Source organism: Equus przewalskii, chromosome 2 (genome assembly GCF_037783145.1).
Source record: "Equus przewalskii isolate Varuska chromosome 2, EquPr2, whole genome shotgun sequence".
In the NCBI taxonomy this organism is placed as follows: Eukaryota; Metazoa; Chordata; class Mammalia; order Perissodactyla; family Equidae; genus Equus; species Equus przewalskii.
In genome coordinates, this window is record NC_091832.1 from 73277163 (window position 1) to 73300706 (window position 23544).

Here is a 23544-nt window from a genome sequence, read left to right on the forward strand (position 1 = left end):
TTATTCTAATTAGCCACAGACAATAGACTTAGTTGTTAATAGTTGTCAGAAGAAAAGAGCAGTATTTAATGACACTACTATCCAATGAACCTTTTACATTTTTCTCTTGGAAGAATAATAATACAATATGTATTGTGCTAGATCATTGAACTTTAGGGAAAATCATATCCCATATTTTAATGCTGATGTATTGGCATCAAAAAGCTCATCAATAAATAAATATGTAGAATCAGATTTCAAGTAAATATAGGCTCATATACTGGAATGTGCTAGGCAGAAATATTTCTCCATATGGCATTTGTAAATATCTGAGTGCTAAATTCTCTGAATAAAGAAATGATTTGTTCAGGCCATCCATCACTCACCCACCCATTGTACACATAAGTTAAAGAACAACATCAAAACAAATTAGCAGCTGGTGCTCTGAAATGCCAGACAGTTAGCACCCATAAGGCAACATGTATCTTTTCGAGTAGGTAAAGATGAGAAATTCTTTTAAACCCGAAATAGCTAAGTGAACCTCAAAAGAAAGTGAATACGCTTTCTTAAACCTGCAGAGAGGAAAAAACTGGAGCTCTTAAATGTATTTCCCTTCCTTTTTCAGAGCAATCATCTAAACACTTGAAAAGAAACTGGTGACTGATAATTTGCCCTATTTGTAATTTTGATATATTTTCTTGACATCTTACAATTATTGTTGATGATAATAGATAATTTACTAAGCACCTGCAATATATCAGACTTCATACATGTATTTCTCTAATCTTTACTGGTTGTGCATTATTAGAATAGATAACAAAGGAAAGAACCAAAGCTCAGATACAGCAGCATCCAAAATGTCACAAACTAGTCCATGGGAGACCAGTTACCCAAACGTATCTGCCTCTAAAACACACCTTTTCACTATAAAAACTCATTAGGAACCTGGATTGGAATATTCTTGCTCCACATTACAATTCATATCAATATTTAAAGGAAGCAAATAATAGGTCTGTTAATTTTTTCCAGATGCAGAAACAAAAGAATTTTTAGTTAATATTTTTCTGGAGTTACTAGCGTGTTGTTATTCTGCTATTTTATTTGCTCTCTGAATTTTCTCTTGCTTTTGTTGCTTCTCTAACTGTAATTTCCTTTTTTGATAAGTTTAATGAATATTAGACAACAATCTAGGTTGTATCCTATATAAAATATAAGGAATAAAAAGATTTGAGACACTTGACTGATATTTCCATGATAAATAAAATGAGCTCTTTGAACTAAACACTAAAATTACCCCAAGGATTCTAGAAGCATAGCCCTTAGATTATAGTAGACTCAGAGAATCTCTAAGTGCACACATTAAAAATGTATCATTTTTTACTTCTTTCAGATGAATAACCTAAATTGTATAGATAATGTTTTTGTTTTGTTTTGTTTCTACATCTGACTATTAAGCTCTTCTATGGGATGTTTATTTTTTATTGTTTTTTTTTTCATCCATTAACAAAAATTAAGGATGGACTGAGGATGTGGTAACACTAATATCCAAATGTGGCACAAAGCAGGGGAAGTGTTCTTTGATATTATCAGTGTTACCTTGATTTGTACTTAGTCAGCAATTCCTACAAATTTTTTGCTGTTAGTTAGTTTTACCTTAGTCATCAATTAACATTTAGATTTAGTTTATTTTTTAATATTTTTGAGGTGAAATTAGCGTAACACAAAATTAAACATTTTTCAATGTACAATTTATGTTATTAGTATATTCATAATATTGTGCAACCATCACCTGTATCTAGTTTCAAAATATTCCAAAATGTTTTCATCACCTCCAAAGGAAAACCAGTACTCACTAAGCAATCATTTCTCATTCCTCCTTGCCCCAACCCCTGTAAAACACTACTATGCTTTATATCTCTATTGATTTACCTATTTGTATTGTATATAAATAAATGGAATACATTTCATATTAATTGAATCATACCTTTGGTAACATTTTGTATCTGGTTTCTTTAACATAGCTTAATGTTTTCCAAGTTCATCCACGTTGTAGCATGTATCAGTAGTTCATTCCGTTGCTGGCTGATTATTCCACTATATGGATACACCACATTTTGTTTATCCATTTATTTGTTGATGGACACCTGGCTTGTTTCCACATTTTGGATATTGACAATAGTACTACTATAAATATTTGTATGCAAGTGTTTGTTTGAATATCTCTTCTCAGTTTTGGTGGGATATATACCTAGGAATAGAAATCCCAGATCATATGATACTCCCCGTTTAACTTCTTGAGAAACTACTAAACTGTTTCTTCAGTGCTGCACCATTTAACATTCCCACCAGGAACATATGAGTTCCAATTTTTCCACATCCTCACCAACATTTGTTATTATTCATCTTTCTGGTGATACTCATCCTAATGGACGTCAAGTGATATTTTATTGTTTTGAGTTTATTTCTTGATGATCAACCTTGTTGAATGTCTTTTCAGTGCTTGTCGGTCATTTGTAAATCCTCGTTGGAGAGATTTCTGTTCAATTCCTTTGTTCATTTTCTAATTGGGTTGTTTATCTTTTTGTTATTTCATTGTAAATTTTATTTATTCTTGATACTAGACAATATCAGATATATGATTTGCAAGTATTTTCTCTCGTTCTCTGGGTTGCCCTTTCACGTTGATAGTGGGCTTTGATACACAATTTTTATTGATAATGTTCAAATTATCATTTTTCTTTTGCTATTTGTACTTTTGGGGTCATATCTAAGAATGTATTGCCAAATCTGAGCTCATGGAGATTTATACTTGTTTCCTTTTAAGAGTGTTATAGTTATAGATCTTACTTAGATCTTTGATCCATTTTGAGTTAACTTTTATATATGGTATGAAGAAGGGAACCAACTTTATTCTTGTGCACATGAATACCCATTTGTCATAACAGAATTTGTTGAAGAGACTATCTTACCTAATTGAGTAGTCTTATTATCCTTAACAAAATAAATTAGCCATAGATATATTGGTTTATTTCCTGACTCCCAATACTATTCCAGTGGTCTGTAACTTTATCCTTATACTGGAACCACACAGTTGTGCATAAAATAGTTTTAGTAAGTTTTAAAATCAGGAATCACATGTCCTACATCTTTGTTTCTCCCTTACAAGATCGATTGCCTATTTTGGATACTTTGAAATTCCCATGATATTAGGTTTGGCTTTTCTATTCCTGCAAAAAAAAAGCCATTACTATTTTGATAGGGATTGCACTGAATCTACGGACAACTTTGAAAGTATTGCCATCTTAGCAATAGTGTATATTTCAGTCCAAGAAGAAAGAATAACTATCTATTTAAATTTTTTTAATGTCTTTTAGTAATGCTTTGTGATTTTCAGTGTGAAAATCTTGCAGCTCCTTAGTTAATTTATTCAGATATTATATTATTTTTATGCTATTGTAAATGGAAAATTTTTCTTAATTTCATTTTCAGACTGTTTATTGCTAGTATATAGAAATACAATAGAGTTGTGAACGTTGATCTTGTATCCTGCAATTTTGCTGAAAGTGTTTATTACCTCTAATTGTGTGTGTGTGTGTGTGTTTGTGTATTCTTTAGGCTTCTTATATAAAATATCAGCTCATTTTTGAATTAAGATAGTTTTACTTCTTCCTGTCCAATCTGAGTGTCTTTCATTTCTTTTCCTTAAAAGAATGCCTAATTACTCTGGCTAGAAATTCCAGTATAATGTTTAAGAAAAGTGATGAAAGTGGGCATCCTTGTCTTGTCCCTGATCATAGAGGCAAAGTTTTCAGTGACAATGAGTACAATGTTAGCTCTGAACTTTTCATAATGTTCTTTATAATATTAAAGAGATTCTTTTTCAGTCTTAATTTGCTGACCGATTTTATCATGAAAGGGTGTTGGCTTTTGTGAAATGATTTTTCTGCATCAATTTTGACGACCGTGACCTCATTTATTCTATTAATGGAGACAATTATATTGATTGATTTTCTCATATTGAACTACTCTTTCACACTTGCTTATGGTGTGTAATCCTTTTACTATGCTTCTGGATTTAGTTTGCTAGTATTTTGTTGAGGATTTTTCCATCTGTATTCAAGAGAGATGTTGATCTGTAGTTTTATTTGCTTTTAATATTTGGCCTTGGTTTCAGAGTAATCATGACCTTTTAATATGAGTTATGAGGTGTTATTTCCACTACTACTTTTGTGAAAGATCTTTAGAAGCACTGGTTTTCATTTTTATTTAAATATTTGATAAAATTTATCAGTGAAGCAATTTGGTCCTGGACTGTTCTTTCTTGGGAGTTTTTAAATTACCGATTCAATTTTGTTACTTGTTATATATCTGTTTAGAATTTCTATTTTTTCTTGAGTGAGTTTTGGAGTTTTTTTTTTTTAGGAATTTATCCATTTAATATATATTATCTAATTTGTTGGCATACAATTGTTCATAGCTTTCTCTTTAATCCTTTTTAGTTCTGTAAGGTCAATAGTAACATCCCCAGTTTCACTACTGATTTAGAATTTGATACTTCCCTTTTTTCCTAGTCAGTTTGGTTAAATATTTGTCATTTTTGTAGTTTATTCAAAGAACTAACTTTTATTTTTGTTAATTCTATGGTCTTTCTATTCTCTATTTCATTTATCTCCACTCTAATATTTATTATTTTCTTCTGTTGGTTTTAGATTTAGTTTGTTCTTTCTTTTTTAGTTCTTTAAGGTACAAAATTTAGTTATTGTTTCAAAATCTTTCTTCTTTTTTAATGCAGATATTTACAGCCATAAATTACCTCTGAGCACTGTTCTCGATGCAATACGTTTTCTTATGCCTTTATTTTCACTTGTCTCAAAATACTTCTTAACATTCTTTTTAGTTTCTTCTTTGACTCATTGGTTCTTTGGAATGTTGCTTAATTTTCACATATTTGTACATTTTCCAATTTTCTCTCTGTTGTTGATTCCTAGTTTCTTTCCACTGATGTTGGCGAGGATACTTTGTATGATTTTAATTTTTAAAAATTTACTATGACTTTTTTTTGGCTGAATATATGGATTCTCATGGAGAAAGTCCCATACGTTCTTGATAAGAATGTGTATGCTGCTGTTCAGGGTGGGATTTTCTAAATATATCTGTTGGGTCTAGTTGATCTATAGCGTTTTTCAAATCCTCTATTTTATTATTGAAAGTCTGTCTAGTTGCTTGATCTATTATTCAAAATGAAGTATTTAAGTCTCCAATATTATTTTAGAATTATCTATTTTTCCCTTCAATTCTGTTGATATTTGTTTCACATGTTTTGGGGCTCTGTTGTTGGTGCATATATGTTGAAACTGTTGGAATCTTTTTGATTCAGTGAACTTTTTGTCAAGATATAGTGTTTTTCTTTGTCTCTTGTAGCAGTTTTGACTTAAAATCTATTTTGTCTGAAGTTAGTATGCCATCTCAGATCTTTTTTGGTTACTATTTTCATGGAATATAATTTTCCATCTTCTCCTTTCAACCTATTTTTGTCTTTGGATCTAAAGTGAGTCTCCTGTACACAGCATAGAGCAGATTATGTTTGTTGTTGCTTTTCTATCCTATGACTGATTAAAAAGTAAAAGCAAATCAAATAATTATAAGAAATTTGAAATCAATGTAGCAAAATAAGAAAAATATGTCATTATTGAGCTCAAAATTAATTAACATTGGTTAAGTATAAAAGGTATTCCGTCCAAGTGGAATATAACCATTTTTCAGTTCATTATTATAAAGATTCTAGTTATATGTGTGTTGCCTTTGCCCTTCATAGGAATTATATGATTTAAAACACTAAGATTCCTAAAACTAATTTATTCTCATAGTATTCTGGGAATTAAGTAGCATAATCACAATTACACACACAGAAATCAAATCAATGAAATCACAGCATTTGGGCAGACTTAAAACATACATATTAGGCACACTTTGGTTTTCTATTTCTACTTTGTCCCTCATGAAACTTCATGACATGTTTCTCAATAGCATCATTGTGCCAATTAAAAGAAGTCACCAGGGAAAGGCTACTAAAGTTAATAAGATTAAATTTTCAGGCAGAATTGATTAAGTAGTTATACAGATACAACTACTTCACACTTGTTTGTCCTTATTTCTATAGTATGTGTGCTTAGTTTAATCTCTGAAATAAATGTGCCTTTTCAGAGATTTGCAATCAAATCATATTCAATTTTAAATTCTGATGTTCAGTCACCAAATTACATATAATAGACTTAGAAATGGAAAATCTTCCATTATCGTTGAAATGAGAGTTAAAACAATTATCAAAGGTGCTATTTTGAGTATAGAAGTTGTAAAAGAATAATTAGTTATGCCAGGTTGGATTTCAAAGCAAATTTTCAAAGAGAGAATAGTTCAGAGAAATATAAAAAATAATCTCTGATTAACATTGTGGAATGATGTCTTGAAAGGAAAATGCTTTCCTGTTTGCAATTTTTCCATGGAATTATTTTCTGCTGTACTCTTCTATCTACTGAAATCACTTCCACTACTCAAATTCTTTCATTCCACTACTCAAATTCTTTATTGATGTTACAGATCATAACATTTCCCATTGGTCCTCTGTGTAATATTCAGTTACTATATCCTTCTTAATGTATTATGAATTTATTGTTCCATCATTTCCTTGGCTGATTCAATAGAAATATTTTTTGTATTTATACATGTTTTTCAATAATTTGATATCCAAACATATTCTGGTATTTTAAGAATTTTTTTCAGCATGTCTATAGTTCTCTAAAGATGAGTTTTTAAGTGGATGAATCCTTTTATTGAAGCACATAGCTGTGTCTGTACATTTATCTGGACGTTTGGTAAATGGATCTTCAAGATTAAAATGATCGTCAGCAGTTATCACGAGAGCTACCTGAGCCTTTGATCTAGAGTTCCTACATATTGTTTTATTTCTGTTAATGCATAGAAATATATATTGTATTTCTTATTACAAAAGTAGACTATGCTCATTGAACAAAGATTACCAACTTCAAAACAAAAGAAGTTAATCCAGTCTCCAGACTTGACCAAAGTTAACCTTTGGGCATGTTTATCTTCAGTGTATGCATGGGCTTTGCTTATTTTAATTTTAATGCTTTAATCATACCATTCATATAATATCATGCAATTTTCATATGTTTATTGAATAAACCTTAATCCTAAATTAGTATTTTATATTTTTAACATGTGTATTCTGTTGCATCAAATGACTATATCATAATTTACATAAATATTTACTTATATATGGGCTTTTGAGTTAGTTCCAAATTTTCATTACTATATGTAATAACTGTGAATATTTTTGTGCATAAGACTTTATCCATATTTATTATTCTTCCCTCAGGATAGTCAAGTAGGAAGTGAATTACAACTATAAGTGGCAGGAATATGTGAAATATCCCTGATGCTAATTACTAATTATTTTCTGCACACAAGTTACACTGTGGTTAGCAGTATAACAACGTACCGATTTCATTGAACGGTCTTGTATTCCTAATTTGTGAAATGAAAATGGCATCTCACTGCTCTAATTTTATTTAGTTGGGAAATAATGAGGTTGTGTATTTTCTTTATATATTTTGATTCATATATGTAACATTCAAACCATGCAGAAGTATATATAGTAGTAGGGGAAAGTCTCCTTTTGTAAGCACCCCATAACACTTTTCTCTTTAGAAGAATAGACAGAATCTTGAGTAATTTTTCAGTTAATTTGTTGAAGCAATTACATACAAGTGCATTAAAATATATAGTATTCTTTTTAATCTGGTATATACTTGTTTAAAAATGAACAGTTTTTGAGATAACTCTATATCATTACTAATACACTATAATTTTTATAACCTCAGTATGAGATTTCATGTGGTGGATGGTTCATAGTTTATTTAAGTATTCCTCTACTAAACTGTAGATGATTTCTACTTAGATTTAAATTATCATTATTACTATTGAGATTATTATTATTACTGTACATTATTTCTAAATTTCCTTACTGCAACCAGTGCTGCAATGTAAATATCCTTGTCCCTGCTACTTTGTAGTCATTTGTGAGCATTTGTTAAGGGAAGATACTAAGAAACATCATTGCTTCATTAAAGAAGAGTCATATTTTAATTTTCAGAAATAACTCCAAATTGTTCTGCAAAAAATCTAAAAGAATTTTGCTTCCACAAATAGTGAGAGAATATATTTAAACATGCCCCTACCAATGATGGTTCTAAACACACTTTGTTGTTATTGCCAATAGATTGGTGAAAATAAATGTCTCATTTTTTTGGTTTAGATTTATTTTCACCTAATTATTTAGGAAATTTTGAATCTTTTGATGTTTATAGGCCATTAATGCACTCCCTCATGTGAGGAATAGTCATTTGTTTGTTTACTAATTTTTCTTTTTAGTTCTTTGCTTTCCTGATTTTACTTAATTCATTATACAGTCAGAATATTGACCATTCCTGTTATATTTTTGCTCATTTTGTAGATTGCATTAACCATTGCTCGTTTTTTAAATATAGTCACTCTACCAAGCTTTACCTTTTGACTTATAGAATGTGAGGTCTTTCTTAAGAAGGTCTCCTTTTCCCCAATATTTGAATATTTGATGCTTTTAACGTAATTATAATATTGTTATTTAATACTGTTTTTAATATTGTTGTAATATTATTGTAATTTAAACTCTTGCATCTATGTAGATATTATTTGTGTAAAAAATGAAATATACATACATTTTCTTATTAGATAGCTGATTACCTCAACACAATATATTATGTAGCCTATACCTTCTCTTAGCAATGTGAAATACCACCTTTATTATATTTTTAATTTTCCCGTATGACATGTCTGCTTCTAAACTCTTTATTCTGACCCCCAATAATTTCTTGTACTGCTGAAACACGACTATATCAAAGCCAAGTTTGAAATTCATATTTTAAAAATTAGAGGAAAGTACTAGCTGCTACAGGATAAAGATGGAGGCTTAAGTGGGTCAGAAATTACAGAATGGAGGTACAGTTATCCATCTTTAAAGATGGTATTAGTGAATACAAGTAACACTAGAAAATCAGGTGCAAACCTACGATAAAAATAAAACAATTCAGAATGTTAAAGGACACAAAACTAATATTCAGAAATTAACAACTTTATACATCCTAACAAAAACCAATCAGAATGTGTAATGGAAAAAAGAATTCATTAATGTTAGCAACTAAAACGGTAAAATATCCATGAATATCCCCAAGAATAAATTAATTTTTGATGTAGTAATTAAAAATGAATCAAATAAATAGAATTACATATCATAGTCCGCTTAAAAATGTTAAAACTCCATTAGTTGATATATAAATTTAATAAATTCCCTGAAGACATCAACATTTTTTAATTAGATAAGCTGATTCTAAAATGTAAGATAAAAGTATGATCATGTCTTAACTTGATAAACTGTAGAGTTTGTGGAACACCACAAAAAAAATAGCCAATAAATTTTGACAAAAAAATTGTGAGAGATTCATTCTCTTGGATATTTATACATAATACATAGGCTCAGTAAATAAAATAGTGCAAAATTTATGTATAAAGAGAAAGACTGATGAAATAAATAGAACATTCAGACATAGACTAAATAAATGTAGGCCATTAAGTGGCATTCCAAATCAATGGGAAGTAATAGACTAGTCAATAAAATAGACAGTAATAGATAACTACCTCAAGAAAAAGAACACAACAGTTGAATATTACCTTATATATGGTAGACTGATATAATAATAGCCTCCAATGAATCCTATCTCTCCCTGTCAATGCCTTTGCGTTATCCCCCCCGCCCCCCTACACACACACATATTGACCCTAGGCTTGACCATGTAATTCATTTATGTCAATGGGACATAAGCAAACACGAGGTGAGCATGGATTTGACTCTTTAGAGCTTTCCCTCTTAGACTGCTTCAACGACCTTGTGAGGAAGTCTTGTGTAGCAGCCTTGAGGATATAAAATCACATTCAGAGAGAGGCCCACCCATCCCAGGATTCCTCGCTGAGGTCAGCTACCAATAACCCAGCAGCTCAATGAAGACAGAAAAGTACACACGTTATTGAGGAAGTGATTCAGTAAAATATGGTGGATCATGTTATAGATTCCTATGAATGACTATAAAGCAGTAAATATGCACAGAACAACGTTAATATATCTTTAAAATGTAGTGTAGAAAGAAAAAAGAAAGATACAATATGAGGTATATACCAATATTGTCATTTATATGAAGAAAAAAATGCAACAAAACAAAACAAAATCCTCCCCTTTCTCTTACTCTTGTATACCCAAGAACACACACAAAGGATAACAAAATTTAAAAAAATATCAAATCCAGATAAATTTCTAGACATGTATTACAAACCCTTAGCCTGTTAACCAATAATTACTCAGATAGCTTTAGTCTTATCTGAAGAAAATGTAAAAAGTAACAGTAAAATAATAATATAACAACTAGTACCAATCATGTATGTAAGTTTTACTACATGATTTCTATCTTAGTCGTTCCACTAATTTTACAAAATACCATAGACTGGACAGCTTAATCTACAGACCTTTATTTCTCACAGTTCTAGAGGCTGGTAAGTCAGAGATTAGGGCCAGCATGTTCGGGCTCTGGTGAGAGCTCTCTTTCTGGTTTGGAGACAGCTGCCGTCTTGCTGGGTCCTCTCATGGCAGAGAGAAACATCCTATCTCCATGACTTTTCCTATAAGGGCAATAATCCTATTCATGAGGGCTCTACTCTCATGACCTAATTTCCTCCCAAAGGTTCCACTTCCAAATAACATCACATTGATGATTAAAACTTCAACATATGAATTTATTGGGGGACATAATTCAGTCATAGCGTTCCACCTGTGGCCCCTCAAAATTCACGTCCTTTTCACATGCAAAGTATATTCATTCTATCCCAGTAGCCCCAAAGGTCTTGTTCCAGCAACAACTTTAAAGTCTAAAGTCCAAAGTCTCATCTAAATATCATCTAAATTAGATATGGGTGAAACTTGAGGCACAATTCATATTGAAGCAAAATTCCTCTCTAGCTGTGAACCTGTGGAATCAAATACATTATGTGCTTTCAAAATGCAATGATGGAGCTGGCATAAGATAGACATTCCACTCCAAGAAGGAAAAATAAGAGAGAAGGAAATGGTGACGAGTCCCAAGCAAGTCTAAAACTTAGCAAGGCAAACTCCATGAGATCTTAAGGTTTGAGAATAATCCTCTTTGGCTTGATACTCTGCCTTCCACATCCACTGGGATGGCGGTCCTGCCCCCACAGTTCTGCAGGGTTGTGGTTGTGCTCCCAAGGCTCTGGGTGGCCCTGCCCCCAAGGTTTCAAGTGATGTCCCATCTCTTTTCAAACTGATGAGGTAGATCAGATGATCACGAATCACCTTTGGAGACATTTTTCCCTTAGTCTTGAAGAATAATACATGTTCACAGGCAAATAGCTGTGTGGTCTTGTCCTATAAAACTCAAGAAGCCCAACCACCTTCCTTTATTCCATCCTGTCTTCATCCTCTTGAGTTCAAACTAGCAGTGTTCTTGCTGGGTGGCTGATTAGTTCTGTTGTTCACACCCATACTAATCTCCTTATCAAGTGACTGGTCTTCCACACCCTTAATCTTCTCTTCTGAATTTGCATTCTCATTTTTTGTATTATAGACAAGCTAAATATTTTCCAGATCTTTATATCCCGGCTCCATTTTGCTTAACAATTCCCTCTTCAATTCATTTCTCTCTTCTTTCACTTTAAGCAGTCAGGAGGAACCAGGCCACTCCTTCAACACTTTGCTTGCAAATTTCTTCAGCTGCATAGCCAATTTTGTCATTCAAAAGTTCTACTTTCCACAAAACACTAGAACACGTAATTTAACCAAATAGTTTTCCACTTTGTAACAAGTAATTGCCTTTCCTCCAGTTTCCAATAACATGCTCCTCATTACCATCTGAGACCACGTCAGAACAGCCTTTACCATCCATATTTCTACATTCTGCTCATGATTATTTATGTATTTTAAGAAGATGGAGGCTTTCTCTCCAGGACTCCTCTTCTATCAGAGCCCTTACCAGGATTGCCTTTAGTGGTCTCTTCATGGCAATGTCAGCTTTTTCTAGCGTGCACCTCGAAACTCTTCCAGCTTTTATCCAGTACCCATTTCCAAAGCTGTTTTCACATTTTTAGATATTTGTTACAGCAGTACCCCTCTTGCGGTACCAATTTCTGTCTTAATCAATGCAGGCTACTTTAACAAAATATCATAGATTGGGTGGCTTAAACAACAGAAATTTATTTATCACAGTTCCAGGGGATAAGAAGTCAGAGGTGCTGGTGCCAACATGATTGAGTTCTGGTGAGCGCCTTCTTCCTGGTTTGGAGACTGTCATTTTCTTGTTGTATCCTCATATCGCAGAGACAGATCATCTTTCTCTTGTGTCATCTTATAACGGCATTAATCCCATTCCTGAAGGCTCACTCTCGTGACCTGATTTCTTCCCAAAGGCCCCACCTTCAAACAACGTCACAGTTGGGTTTTAGGGCTTTAACATATGAACTTGGTGAGGCGGGCAGCACAAACCTTCAGTACGGAGCAGTTATTAAAAATATCTTACCAGTAACTAAAGGTAAGAGACATTTTTTAAAACTTTACCAGAAGCAAGAACATGGTATCTAAAGAAACATTCATTTCAGGTAAAAAAATCAAGACTTTTCCTTCTCCCAATTTGCAAAGTTACGTATTTTTCATTAATTGTCAAATTATCCCAATTAGAAACCAAATGTATGTGTCACAATCCTCACTTGATGTAGATCTATATACCCATTAGATGTGACTTGTTCAGACTGTTGGCCAAGAAGCTCTGTGGCTGCTGTTTTGCAGGTACACACTCCACTCTTATCCACCTTGCTTGCTGTCCCAGAAGCCTGGCAAATATGGTTTCTGGTAGGTTTGGCCAATGAAATGCCTGACTGGAGATTGCATGAAGAAGGAGAGTGAGACCAGAGTATATAATCCCCATCCGTCAGCTCCCTGTCTGCTGATTTGTAAGAGATCAGCTATTTCTTTAGATCAAAAGTCACAGCTCCTCACAAGACACATCTCTCCATATAACTCCTTGTTTCCAGTACATAGCAGTGACTACAGCCTTCTTATCACTCTCCCTATATTACTGCAAGATCTCTTGTAGTCTATTTCTATTTCTCTATAAACAGCCTCTTTATTGCACTCTCCTTGATTTATCCTAATTGAAATTTGTTCTTTTCCTTCTGGGATCCAGACTAATATAAACTCTCTCTTGAGTGAAAGCCTAGCATAACAAAAATGTAAATTAGTAGCTGAAACAGAGATGTAGCTACATGCATCCCTTCTCCCATCTTTGAAGAGGTTCCCAAAACACTCTTTGAAAGTCAGGGCATACAATTACATGCACCTCACTGCATGATTATAATTAGCTTAAGTATAGGGACCATTTATTTCCTCTCCATTTCCTTCATCAGGTTTCACAAAGTGTACTGAACATATTAGGTTGTGAATAGTTACTGAATTTGATCACACTGTATCTAGCACCCAACTCACGCCAAACTTGGTTTTTCATGGAGTCTTTTTTCACTAATTATTTCTATCTTGCAGGTATTCAATGGACACTTTGGTAATATTTTTTTTCATTGGTTAACATATTTTAATTTGCTCTTGACTTTGTTTACCTTCCTTTCCTATTTCCACCACTGTACTAAAAAAGATTATTTCTCATTCTTCTAATTACTAACTCCATTTCTGCTGTGTCACCTCTGATCCATTTATCAACTCCTGCATAAAACACATCCTGATCAGAAACATAGGTAAGATCAGGGAGGCTGCTATTTTCAGATTTTCGTGTTGTTTTGCCAAAATCAAGTTAGGAGGAGCAATCTCTTTTAAATTACCATTCTAAGGCATAGTTGTGAGTTTTTTCCTAAGCTCTTAAGTTCTTCAAAAAGAGGTGGAAGACTTTGGTATTTGAAATATGGTCTGTAGTATAAATGTGTGCACATAATTCTTAATAAATCTGTTCTTTCTGTATGTTTGTAACTTGCTAGAAGTGATAGACCTTTAGACATTGTATTAATTCTGTCAAGCAATTAGACATTCAAATATACTATAATTAAATTATGCATTTATATCTCAGTTTTCCCTAGAAGAATCAAACTCCATACATATCAGAACAACAGGATACCACAGAAGAAAGAAAATAGGGAAGTTAGTATTTAGAAATACATTCTACTTTTTTTAAAGAAAAACATTCTTAAAATCTTAGTAGGGAAGAAGTAATGTAGCTAATAGCTTTAATATAGAACTTCTATAATATACTCATAAAAGTCAGGTAGGAAGGCATCCCATGGTTCATTTTAGCTTTTTCAACCTATATTTTGAAAACAGAACACTTCAAAGTACTATCATTTCTCAAACACATCTAAGCATTAGGACTATTCTGAAACTGTCCTTGCTTTAGTTTGAAATATTTACTAAATGTGTCAATTATTTTTCTCTGTGCTTCCCCTCTCCCGAATATGAATATGACCACTGTTTATTAACAGGTATGTTTTACTGAGCTATTTATGTGAAGTTCAGATAAAAACTAAATCCTCTGGCACTTGAGTAGGAACAGCATTCAGTCTTTTCTTATGAGGGTCAGTCTAGGATAATAGAAAACAACTAAATATAAAGGAATTCATAAACTAGTGAATGATGGCTTATGTCAGATTTATGGTTTGTGTCCATGAAAACTCTGTGTCAGATGTAACATAATGGAAGATGTCATTTCAACAGCCCATTGTGAATGTGAGTTTACATATTAATTATATGGAGAGGAGGTTATAATTTTAGTTTCTCATCTGTTAAGCATCTCTTACCTTCCAATTTGAAAAACAAGAAACATATAATCTGATCAGAAAAACAATATATTAATAATCCTGCTTATTTTTATTTGTGAAGTATGAATTAATTGATCATATGTTTTGGATGTAGATTTTCACAAGTAAAATCCCAATACAAGTAATTCCTAGGGCTGTTCGAATTCTTTTGTTCTAGAATTTTTCTTCAAAGAACATGGTTTCTATAATCAAGACATCAAAAAATTTTGGAAAATGCTTTGGTTTTAGATGTGGATTGCAGCAATGTTGTTTTTATAACAGGATAGAGTGTCTGGCTAATACAAGGCTCAAATACACCAATCTCCACTTACTGCTTCCAACTTGTGTTCATCAACATACACGAAAAATCTTGTTTTAAAATCTGAGGAGGTGCAGATGTTAGGGTTTGAGGAAAGAGATCTTATAGACATGGGGAGGGAGCATAAGGCACACTTCCCACCTTCTTGTATGGGAATTGACCCTCAGCAGTTAAATATTAAAAGTCAGCAGTAAGGGGAACTAGTCAGATGAGAATCTATGAAGACTCTGGGAAGAGGCAGTATGATACTAAGACTCAGGAGAGAAGATAATTGTTGTTCTGCAAATCTTATGAGGTTCTTTCACTCCAAGCTTTGCGGTATGAGTGTTCTTGGCACTGACAATGGCAAATTAATACAGGTCATTAATTGCAATTATGAGATTCCTTCAGCAGCATCTCAGGTGATAGATCTAAAAGCAGAACAGGAGCAGGATAACATGACAGATGCTGTGGAGTGACAGTGACTGAAAAGTACTTTGTGAGAATTTTTGTGACCAGACCTATTTCGGGACCATCTGAGTGAGAGATAATGGGGAAATTATTCACTACTCAAATGCAAGGATTGTAGCCTGGTCTTGTGGAATGCGAAAGCCTTTGAGCAGTTACTCTTTATTAGGCTTCGTGATATTTCAACCATGCTTCTCTGTGAATATCTGTTCTTTTCCCCTCTCTACTAAATAGCTTTCTTTGCAAGGCTCTTGGATTGCCATGACATAAACTCTGATGAAACTCTCCATGTCCTTAGATATACAGGTCCTAAAGTCAATCACAAATTTTTCTATTACCTTTAGTGAGAATTCTTGAGTAAGACAAGTATCTATTTCAAATCTTGCCATCTGAGCACAGCTCAAATTTTCCCCATTCACCATGGCCTACTGCTCCATGCCCTCAGTAAGAGCTGAAGTAGCACTCCAAAGAAGATGGAGTGAGCCTGACTGCCTTCATTCCTAACAACATGGGGGATTTGGTGATTGAGTAAGGTGTGCGCTGGACATAGATCTTGTTGGTTCAAGGGAGAGAAAGCATAAAAATATGAATTTCTATTGTCAAAGTGATCTCTGTTTCATTTACGAATGGAAAAATCTTGCTACGTTTGAATAACACTACATGCTTATTTTTAACATCGTGGGAATACTGGCTACATAGAAATATTGATAATTTGTTTTTCTACCATGGATTTATAATAATCTGTTGTTTCACAGGAAATATCTTATTTGATTCATAATGGAAAAAATGATGCTACTTAAGGTATAAAGCACGGACAAATTCTATTTATTGAGAATGTACTGTTGGTCTGATAATAAACAAGCATTTACTCTTATCCTGAAAGAAAAGTAGTACCCTTATCCTCTTCCTGATGATGAGAAAATTGAATCTTGTGAAAGTCAAGGGCTTTACATAAGGTCACATATCTATTCCATTGAAAACTGGATCATGAAACTAAATCAGCCTAGATTGAATGAAGCCTTATTTCATCCAAAACAGCAAGTTCTCTGTGTATGAATCATTTCAGGACCTCACCTTAAAGCATAAAAGCAGTAATTAACATTGAATCTTTTTATAAACTTTATGATGAACTAAATTGAAGCATTCAGAAAAAGAAAATAATTTGGGAAAGAAAATAATTGCTCTAACTCTCCTCACCAAATCTGACAGCAAACCACACAATGCTAAGAGGTCACACTAGGCTACTTGCATTAATTTCCTAGTAAACGAAGTGATTTCAAGAGTAAGTTTTAACTCTCTCATTTCTCACAGTCTGCAACAACCCGTACACATTCTGGAAAATATTAGACAAACTATGTTAGGCCTAGTACTGTGCAGAATTTTATTATACTAAGCAGGCATGAAAGTTGAGAGCCTCGTAAATATTAATCACAGACTAATGAACAGTAGGAGACTCCTGAATATCAATCTGTACTGGGGGAAATTTTGAATTAGAGACACCACTTCCTACCCAATAAATCAGTAGTGAAAAATTGAAGGCATTCTTGTGCATCTGCTTATGTAGCTAGATCTCTAGACCTAAAGGAGCGTACAGTGTGGATGCCAAAATAGATGTAATTTTATGACCCCCTAGAGCTTTTGCATTTTTAACCAGACCATTTTTTAAAATTTTAATTACCTCCAAAAGAGGCTGGATTGTACCATAGAAAACTTGACTGTGCTTTTTAGTGTCAGAGTTTGAATAGTTCAAGAGTAGTTAGAGCTTGTCTCCTTCTTCCTCTTTAGTATTCTGAAACCATTGCCCAAAGGGATGAGAAGACTCAAGGTTAAGAGGAGAGCTGAAATGCCAAAACTTCATTGGCTTATTGCTTTTATTAAGTGTGCATATTATTGCTTTTGCCTCTGAGCACATGAACAATGTATAACAGGAAAAAAGACAGTATCTTCCATCTTAACTTATAATTTCATAAATAATGCCAGACGAAATTATACATCTACACACTTACATATTCTTAATGATTGTCCGTTAATGGAAAAGCCTCCCTTTACAATAGTCAGAGTTAATTATTTATTAAGACAATAAGAGTGGATAATGATATTTTGGATTCTATGTTATTTTTGATGCTGACACAAAAATAATAGGGCTCAGTTTTCAGTTTCAGGATTTTTTTTTTATTTTTTAATATTCAGATAGTATTTAAGACCTGCCCAGGTATTAATATTTTAATGGGAACATTTAGAAGTGACTGTTAAAAATATAAATGTTTCTTCATAGCACTGTAATCAGGACTAAAATTTTACCCTGAATACATATGATATGAGCTGTGTTTACTGAAAGGAAAGAAACAGTTTTTAAGGACACAAGAAAAGAGAAAGATCCAAGAAATAAGCCAGAAATGGTGCATGTCATTTTGAATTACTTTAGAAATATAATTTTCAGAATGATTACTTTATTCTACATCAAGTACATATAAAGCAATAGTATAGCAGAAGGCTATAATTAAGCATTAATCATTAACAGTTTTTCAATTTTTTTACCACTGAAAATTTCTAGATTCATTGAAAGCAGGGAGAGTTATGTTGATCTCCAATATATTCCCAATGCTTTGTATTTAGTTGTTGTTCAATAAATATTTAAGAAATCTTTTAAAGTAGTTGTTCAATTAAGAAATTGTAGTTTTTCTTTTGCATAGAAGAATTTGTACTATCTCCAATGACAACCAACCATCTCTTCACAAATGTTCAACTATAGCTAAAATTACAATATGGGTTCCCGACTATATATAATGTAATAACATAGAAGCAGTAACAACTTTGTCTCTTAGTAAAGTATTTGTTTATGCACTCCCTACTTTGCACAATTAAAACACAAGACTGATTTTTTTCAGAATATTCATCTGATTTTTCTGTGATATTAAAGATATGAATTTATTTATATTTTTGAGCTTACTGTATGCTTGTATTTGAAATTTTAAAGAGCTATTGTCCTGAATCCAGCATATTTCTGTATTATGTGTAGAAATGGTAATATTTTTTACATAAATAAAATTTTGTATAAGAATTAGCAGACTGGGGGCCAGCCCGGTGGTTCAGCGGTTAAGTTCGCATGCGGACATGGCACTGCTTGGCATCCCACATATAAAGTAGAGGAAGATGGGCATGGATGTTAGCTCAGAGCCAGTCTTCCTCAGCTAAAAGAGGAGGATTGGCAGCACTTAGCTCAGGGCTAATCTTCCTCAAAAAAAAAAAAAAGAATTAGCATACTGAAAATGAATTGCACAGGTGACAATAATATAATTGGCTATCTTTAGAGTTTTTGTTTGTTTTGTTTGGTTTTGCTTTAGTACTTACAATAATGTCATTTTATTTTTTCATTTATGAGCACAATGTAACAATATTTCTCTGATATTTATTTTCATGGAGCTTTTGGGAATATTAGGAAGTGCTATAATCAATATTATTAACAAAAACAAAAATAAAAGTCCTTCGCAATTCTATTGGTCAATATCCATTTTGGATATAATTTTGTATAGTAGTTCCTATCTCATTTTGTATTATTTGTGCTACTTATTTTTACCAGGAGGCCACCAGTGTAATAAGTCAGGGTTTCAAAATATATTTACCCACGTCACAAGGACTACGTATAATTTGCAGCTAGTATTCAGGACAAATGCTTTGAAAAGCACTGAAGTAACTAAAGAGGCCACTAAAACAAATGAAAAATAATATTTATTTTTAAATTAACTTTAGAAGAAAAATATTGCAAGTTTCCAAAGTTCATCATTGATCAATGTAAGATAACCAGTACAATGAAGACTTATCATTAAAAATGTTAACAATGTAAGCACAGCAAGATTGAAAATTTTAACTTATATTTAAATTTTATGAAAAAATAAATGTTAAAATCATAAAGGTATTTATTCAAGGTGATCCTAAAATGTAACTAATAGATGAGACTGGCCCCTTGGCCTAGTGGTTAAGTTCAGTGCGCTCCACTTGGTGGCCTGGGTTCAGTTCCTGGGCACAGACCTACATCCCTTATCAGTAACCATGCTGTGGTGGTGACCCACATACAAAATAGAGGAAGATTGGCACAGATGTTAGCTCAGGGTGAATCTTCCTCAGCAAAATAAATAAATAAATAAAATTTAAAAAAATTAAAAATAAAACATAGCAAATGGAAGTCTAATAGTTCTATATCTTCTTCCCCCCAAAATCTGCGTCTATTAAGGTAATCCTGTGAGGCAGGTTAAAACGAGAAAGATATGGATAGTTGTCTAAATAGTGATGAGGGTGAGATTTATTTGATGGCCTTAAAACAATATAAGAAGTAAGTGAAGTGAGTGAAATATATTCAAGACTTTTATTCTTACTGGCTTTCGTAGCAGTTAATCAAGCTTATTCAATATCAGACGATTTAGAGACATACAAAATGTTTACTTTTCTACTCTCTATGGTGAAAATAGTTTGTTATTGCAATTAACTAAACACATTGCTTTGAATTATTTTGCTCTCTATAGCATGAGTTACAATTTTTTGCTTGTAATGAAAGAATGACCTAGAGAAAGGAGGAGGGCAGCACAATTCAAGCTTTAATTTTGACAAGATTATGACACAGTTTGCTGCATAGCCTGACAGTTAATGCTTAGACTCGTCATGGCCATTTTCATTGGTCCACAATGCATTTTCTTATGGTAACCACTCTATAGTTTCCTTTCTAACCTTGGTTTTCATATTTTCAGGTTTGGATTTATTCTTCATAAAGATGAAGCTGCGCTACAAAAAATTGATCTCGAAACCATGTCATACATCAAGACAATTAACTTGAAGGACTATAAGTGCGTTCCTCAAGCACTGGCATATACACACTTGGGAGGATACTACCTCATTGGCTGCAAACCTGACAGCACTGGGGCAATTCCACCACAGCTCATAGTGGACGGTGTAACCGACTCAGTCATTGGATTCAACAGTGATGTGACGGGCACTCCATATGTCTCTCCAGATGGGCACTATCTTGTCAGCATTAACGACATGAAAGGTCTTGTAAGGGTCCAGTACATTACCATCAGAGGAGAAATACAGGAAGCTTTTGATATTCACACAAATCTGCATATATCTGATCTGGCATTTCAGCCATCCTTTACAGAAGCCCATCAATACAACATCTATGGTAGTTCAAGCACACAGACTGATGTGCTTTTTGTGGAGCTCTCCTCTGGGAAGGTTAAAATGATAAAGAGCCTTAAGGAGCCACTCAAGGCAGAAGAATGGCCTTGGAATCAGAAGAACAGGCAAATCCAGGACAGTGGCTTGTTTGGTCAATACCTGATGACACCTTCTAAGAACTCTCTGTTTATACTAGATGGAAGACTCAATAAGTTAAACTGTGAGATCACTGAAGTTGAGAAAGGAAATACAGTCATTTGGGTTGGAGATGCCTAGGAGCCCTATTAGATAATTATTAAATGAAGAGTTTTCCAGTACATTGCACTTAATCCATTGTTTAAATTTACAGCTTAACTTTTCAAGTTTATATCCTAGTCAAACATAAGTTACTTGGTTGGCCCAAATAAAATAGATTTTTTCTTTTGGAAAAGACATACACAATTAGTTGATTAAAAATATTGGTTGATTAGAAATACTTAACACAATATTTACTGATAAACTCCATCAATCACAAGAATCAAATATATAATTATGTTTTAAGCCAATAAAATAGGAATTTAAATACTTAAAAAAATAACTGCAGGGAATTTCAGATGACTTTAAGCATCATTTTATTTTGGGGGTGATTTACCTCTTTTTTTCTCTGTCCTTTTGGTATGCTTAAACCAGAAATAAAAGGTATTGTGAACTTTAAAATTCTTAATTCAAAATATTCTGTCCCATGCACCGTTTATAATCTTTTGTGCCTTGAAGGGAATGTCACAAGAGGAAAAGGAAGGCTAAAAGCTGCGTATTGAACACCCTCATAACTATAAATCTCTTGTCATTGAAAGAGAAAAGTTAAACATCTCTTGCACCAAACCCTGCCTTCAGTCAGTTGCTTAACCCTCAGTGAAATATCATTTGAAGGCATAAGTTGGTCTTAGGTTGTATACAGGTGACACACTCTATTTGACACTTACTGTATAATCTGCAGCATGTTATGGAAAATGGGGAGGAAGGGAGGAAAAATAACTATGGTAAAAATGTTTGCAATGTATTCTCTACTCATTTTGCTTTCAGTCACTAGAGGCATTATATTCTTTGTGCACGTTTGTCTGGGATGTCAACTGCTTACAATTGTTTATTAGCAGAATAGATTTTGTTCTTTTTATGTAGTCCAGTGTTGCATCAGTAGGAACTTTCAGTTCTGAAAAAGAAGCATCATTTGTGTCTGCTTAGAGTAAACCACATATAGAGAAATAAATACCAAGGAAGAAATACTGGCTAGAGAACTGATGAGTATTAGTCGTTTAGGAGAATTAGTAATAGAAATTGGGAATAAGGGGCCAGATCCACAGTGGTGAGTAAAGATATAACCCATCAAAGAACTTCATTCCTTAATAACTTTCCTAAGTGACTTCTGGTCAGCTTCTACATCATCCTTAAATGACTCTCTCCCTAAGTGTGCACTGTAGTTCGAAACCTAACTAATCCTCTTATTTGAGACACTGCATAGAAGTAAAAATTCTTGCTGCTGTTTTTTTTTTTTAAGGGCAAAGAAAGGCCAGTAGAAGTGAATTAAAACTAGAGAGTTGGTTTATTGAAATAAGCAGATAAGTATCCAGGCTTAAAGTAAGCGTTTACATGTTTTGAGAATCCTTTTACTTATTTTTGTTTTATTGTTGCTAAAAATGCTAATGGGCTGTTGAAATGACCTCCATTTACTGAAGGTAATCCAATAAGGTCTTTTTTAAATACAAATTTTACTCAAGTTTAAATTGTGCAAAACTGCTTAGAAACCTGAAATTTTATAGTGTGTAATATCTTATGTGTATATAGCATCCCGAGCTGTGTGATACAGTAGATGTCTTCTTAGCTTAAAGAAACATTATGGGAGGTATATTTAATAAACAAGGAAAAGTCAGCTTATGTTTCTACTTATCTGCTTTCCCTTTTAGCAATTTTCTCCCTTGTGAACATGAACCATAGAAAGTGTCTGTGATCTAATGATTTAATGGAAGTCTGTCTCATACATTCTTCTTTGGTAGATTACACCATGTGGATGCTCTGTCTGTAGACATTGCTTGATAAAAGGAGAATAAACCTCTTACATTTTAACCCTTGAGCATTCAGTCAGTGTTTTAATGTGCATACCAATGTTTTGTTTTGTTTTTCTTCCCAGGGTTTCAAACATAGTCTGATGCTCTGTATGGTTTTGAAAGTGACGGGATCTGGTAGAGGGCAAGTCAAATGACATCCATAAAGGAAGGACAACTTAGTTTGTTTTTTGTATCAAGTCTTTGTTGCTATGTCCTTTCATATTCAATGTTTAAAGCAAGGAACTATCCTTTTTAAGGTGTCTGTTTCTTTAGAATCTCTTCTTGTGTATTAAAAGAATGAATATCAGCATGGAATATCAAAAGTAAACTCAAAGGAAAATTCTTTTCTTTCCACATCATTACACTATTAACCACATAAATATTGACCACTTTTTTTTTAATGTTGCAATACTTCTAATACTGACGTGATTCTTTTTTTAAAGAAGATGTAATGTTAGGTTCTAATATTTTCTGAGGTAGGTAGTTCTTTCTTCAAGGATAGTGGAAAAGATAGAGTAAGAGCTAGCATCGAGGGCACCAGCATTATTCAATGCACGTCCTGATAAAAGTGTATGGCAA

The 23544-nt window shown here is 33.1% G+C and overlaps 1 protein-coding gene across 4 annotated transcripts in view; it reads left to right on the forward strand.

Moving 5' to 3' along the window:
• Window positions 1–22984, forward strand: part of FSTL5 (follistatin like 5) — a 718252-nt gene extending 695268 nt beyond the window's left edge. For all 4 annotated transcript variants that reach the window (XM_008519642.2, XM_008519644.2, XM_008519643.2 and 1 more), the window contains one exon: window positions 20458–22984. In XM_008519642.2, the coding sequence (XP_008517864.2) occupies window positions 20458–21160 (703 nt within the window). In that variant the 3' untranslated portion in view covers window positions 21161–22984. The remainder of the gene's footprint in view (window positions 1–20457) is intronic.
• The last annotated feature ends 560 nt before the right edge of the window (window positions 22985–23544 follow it).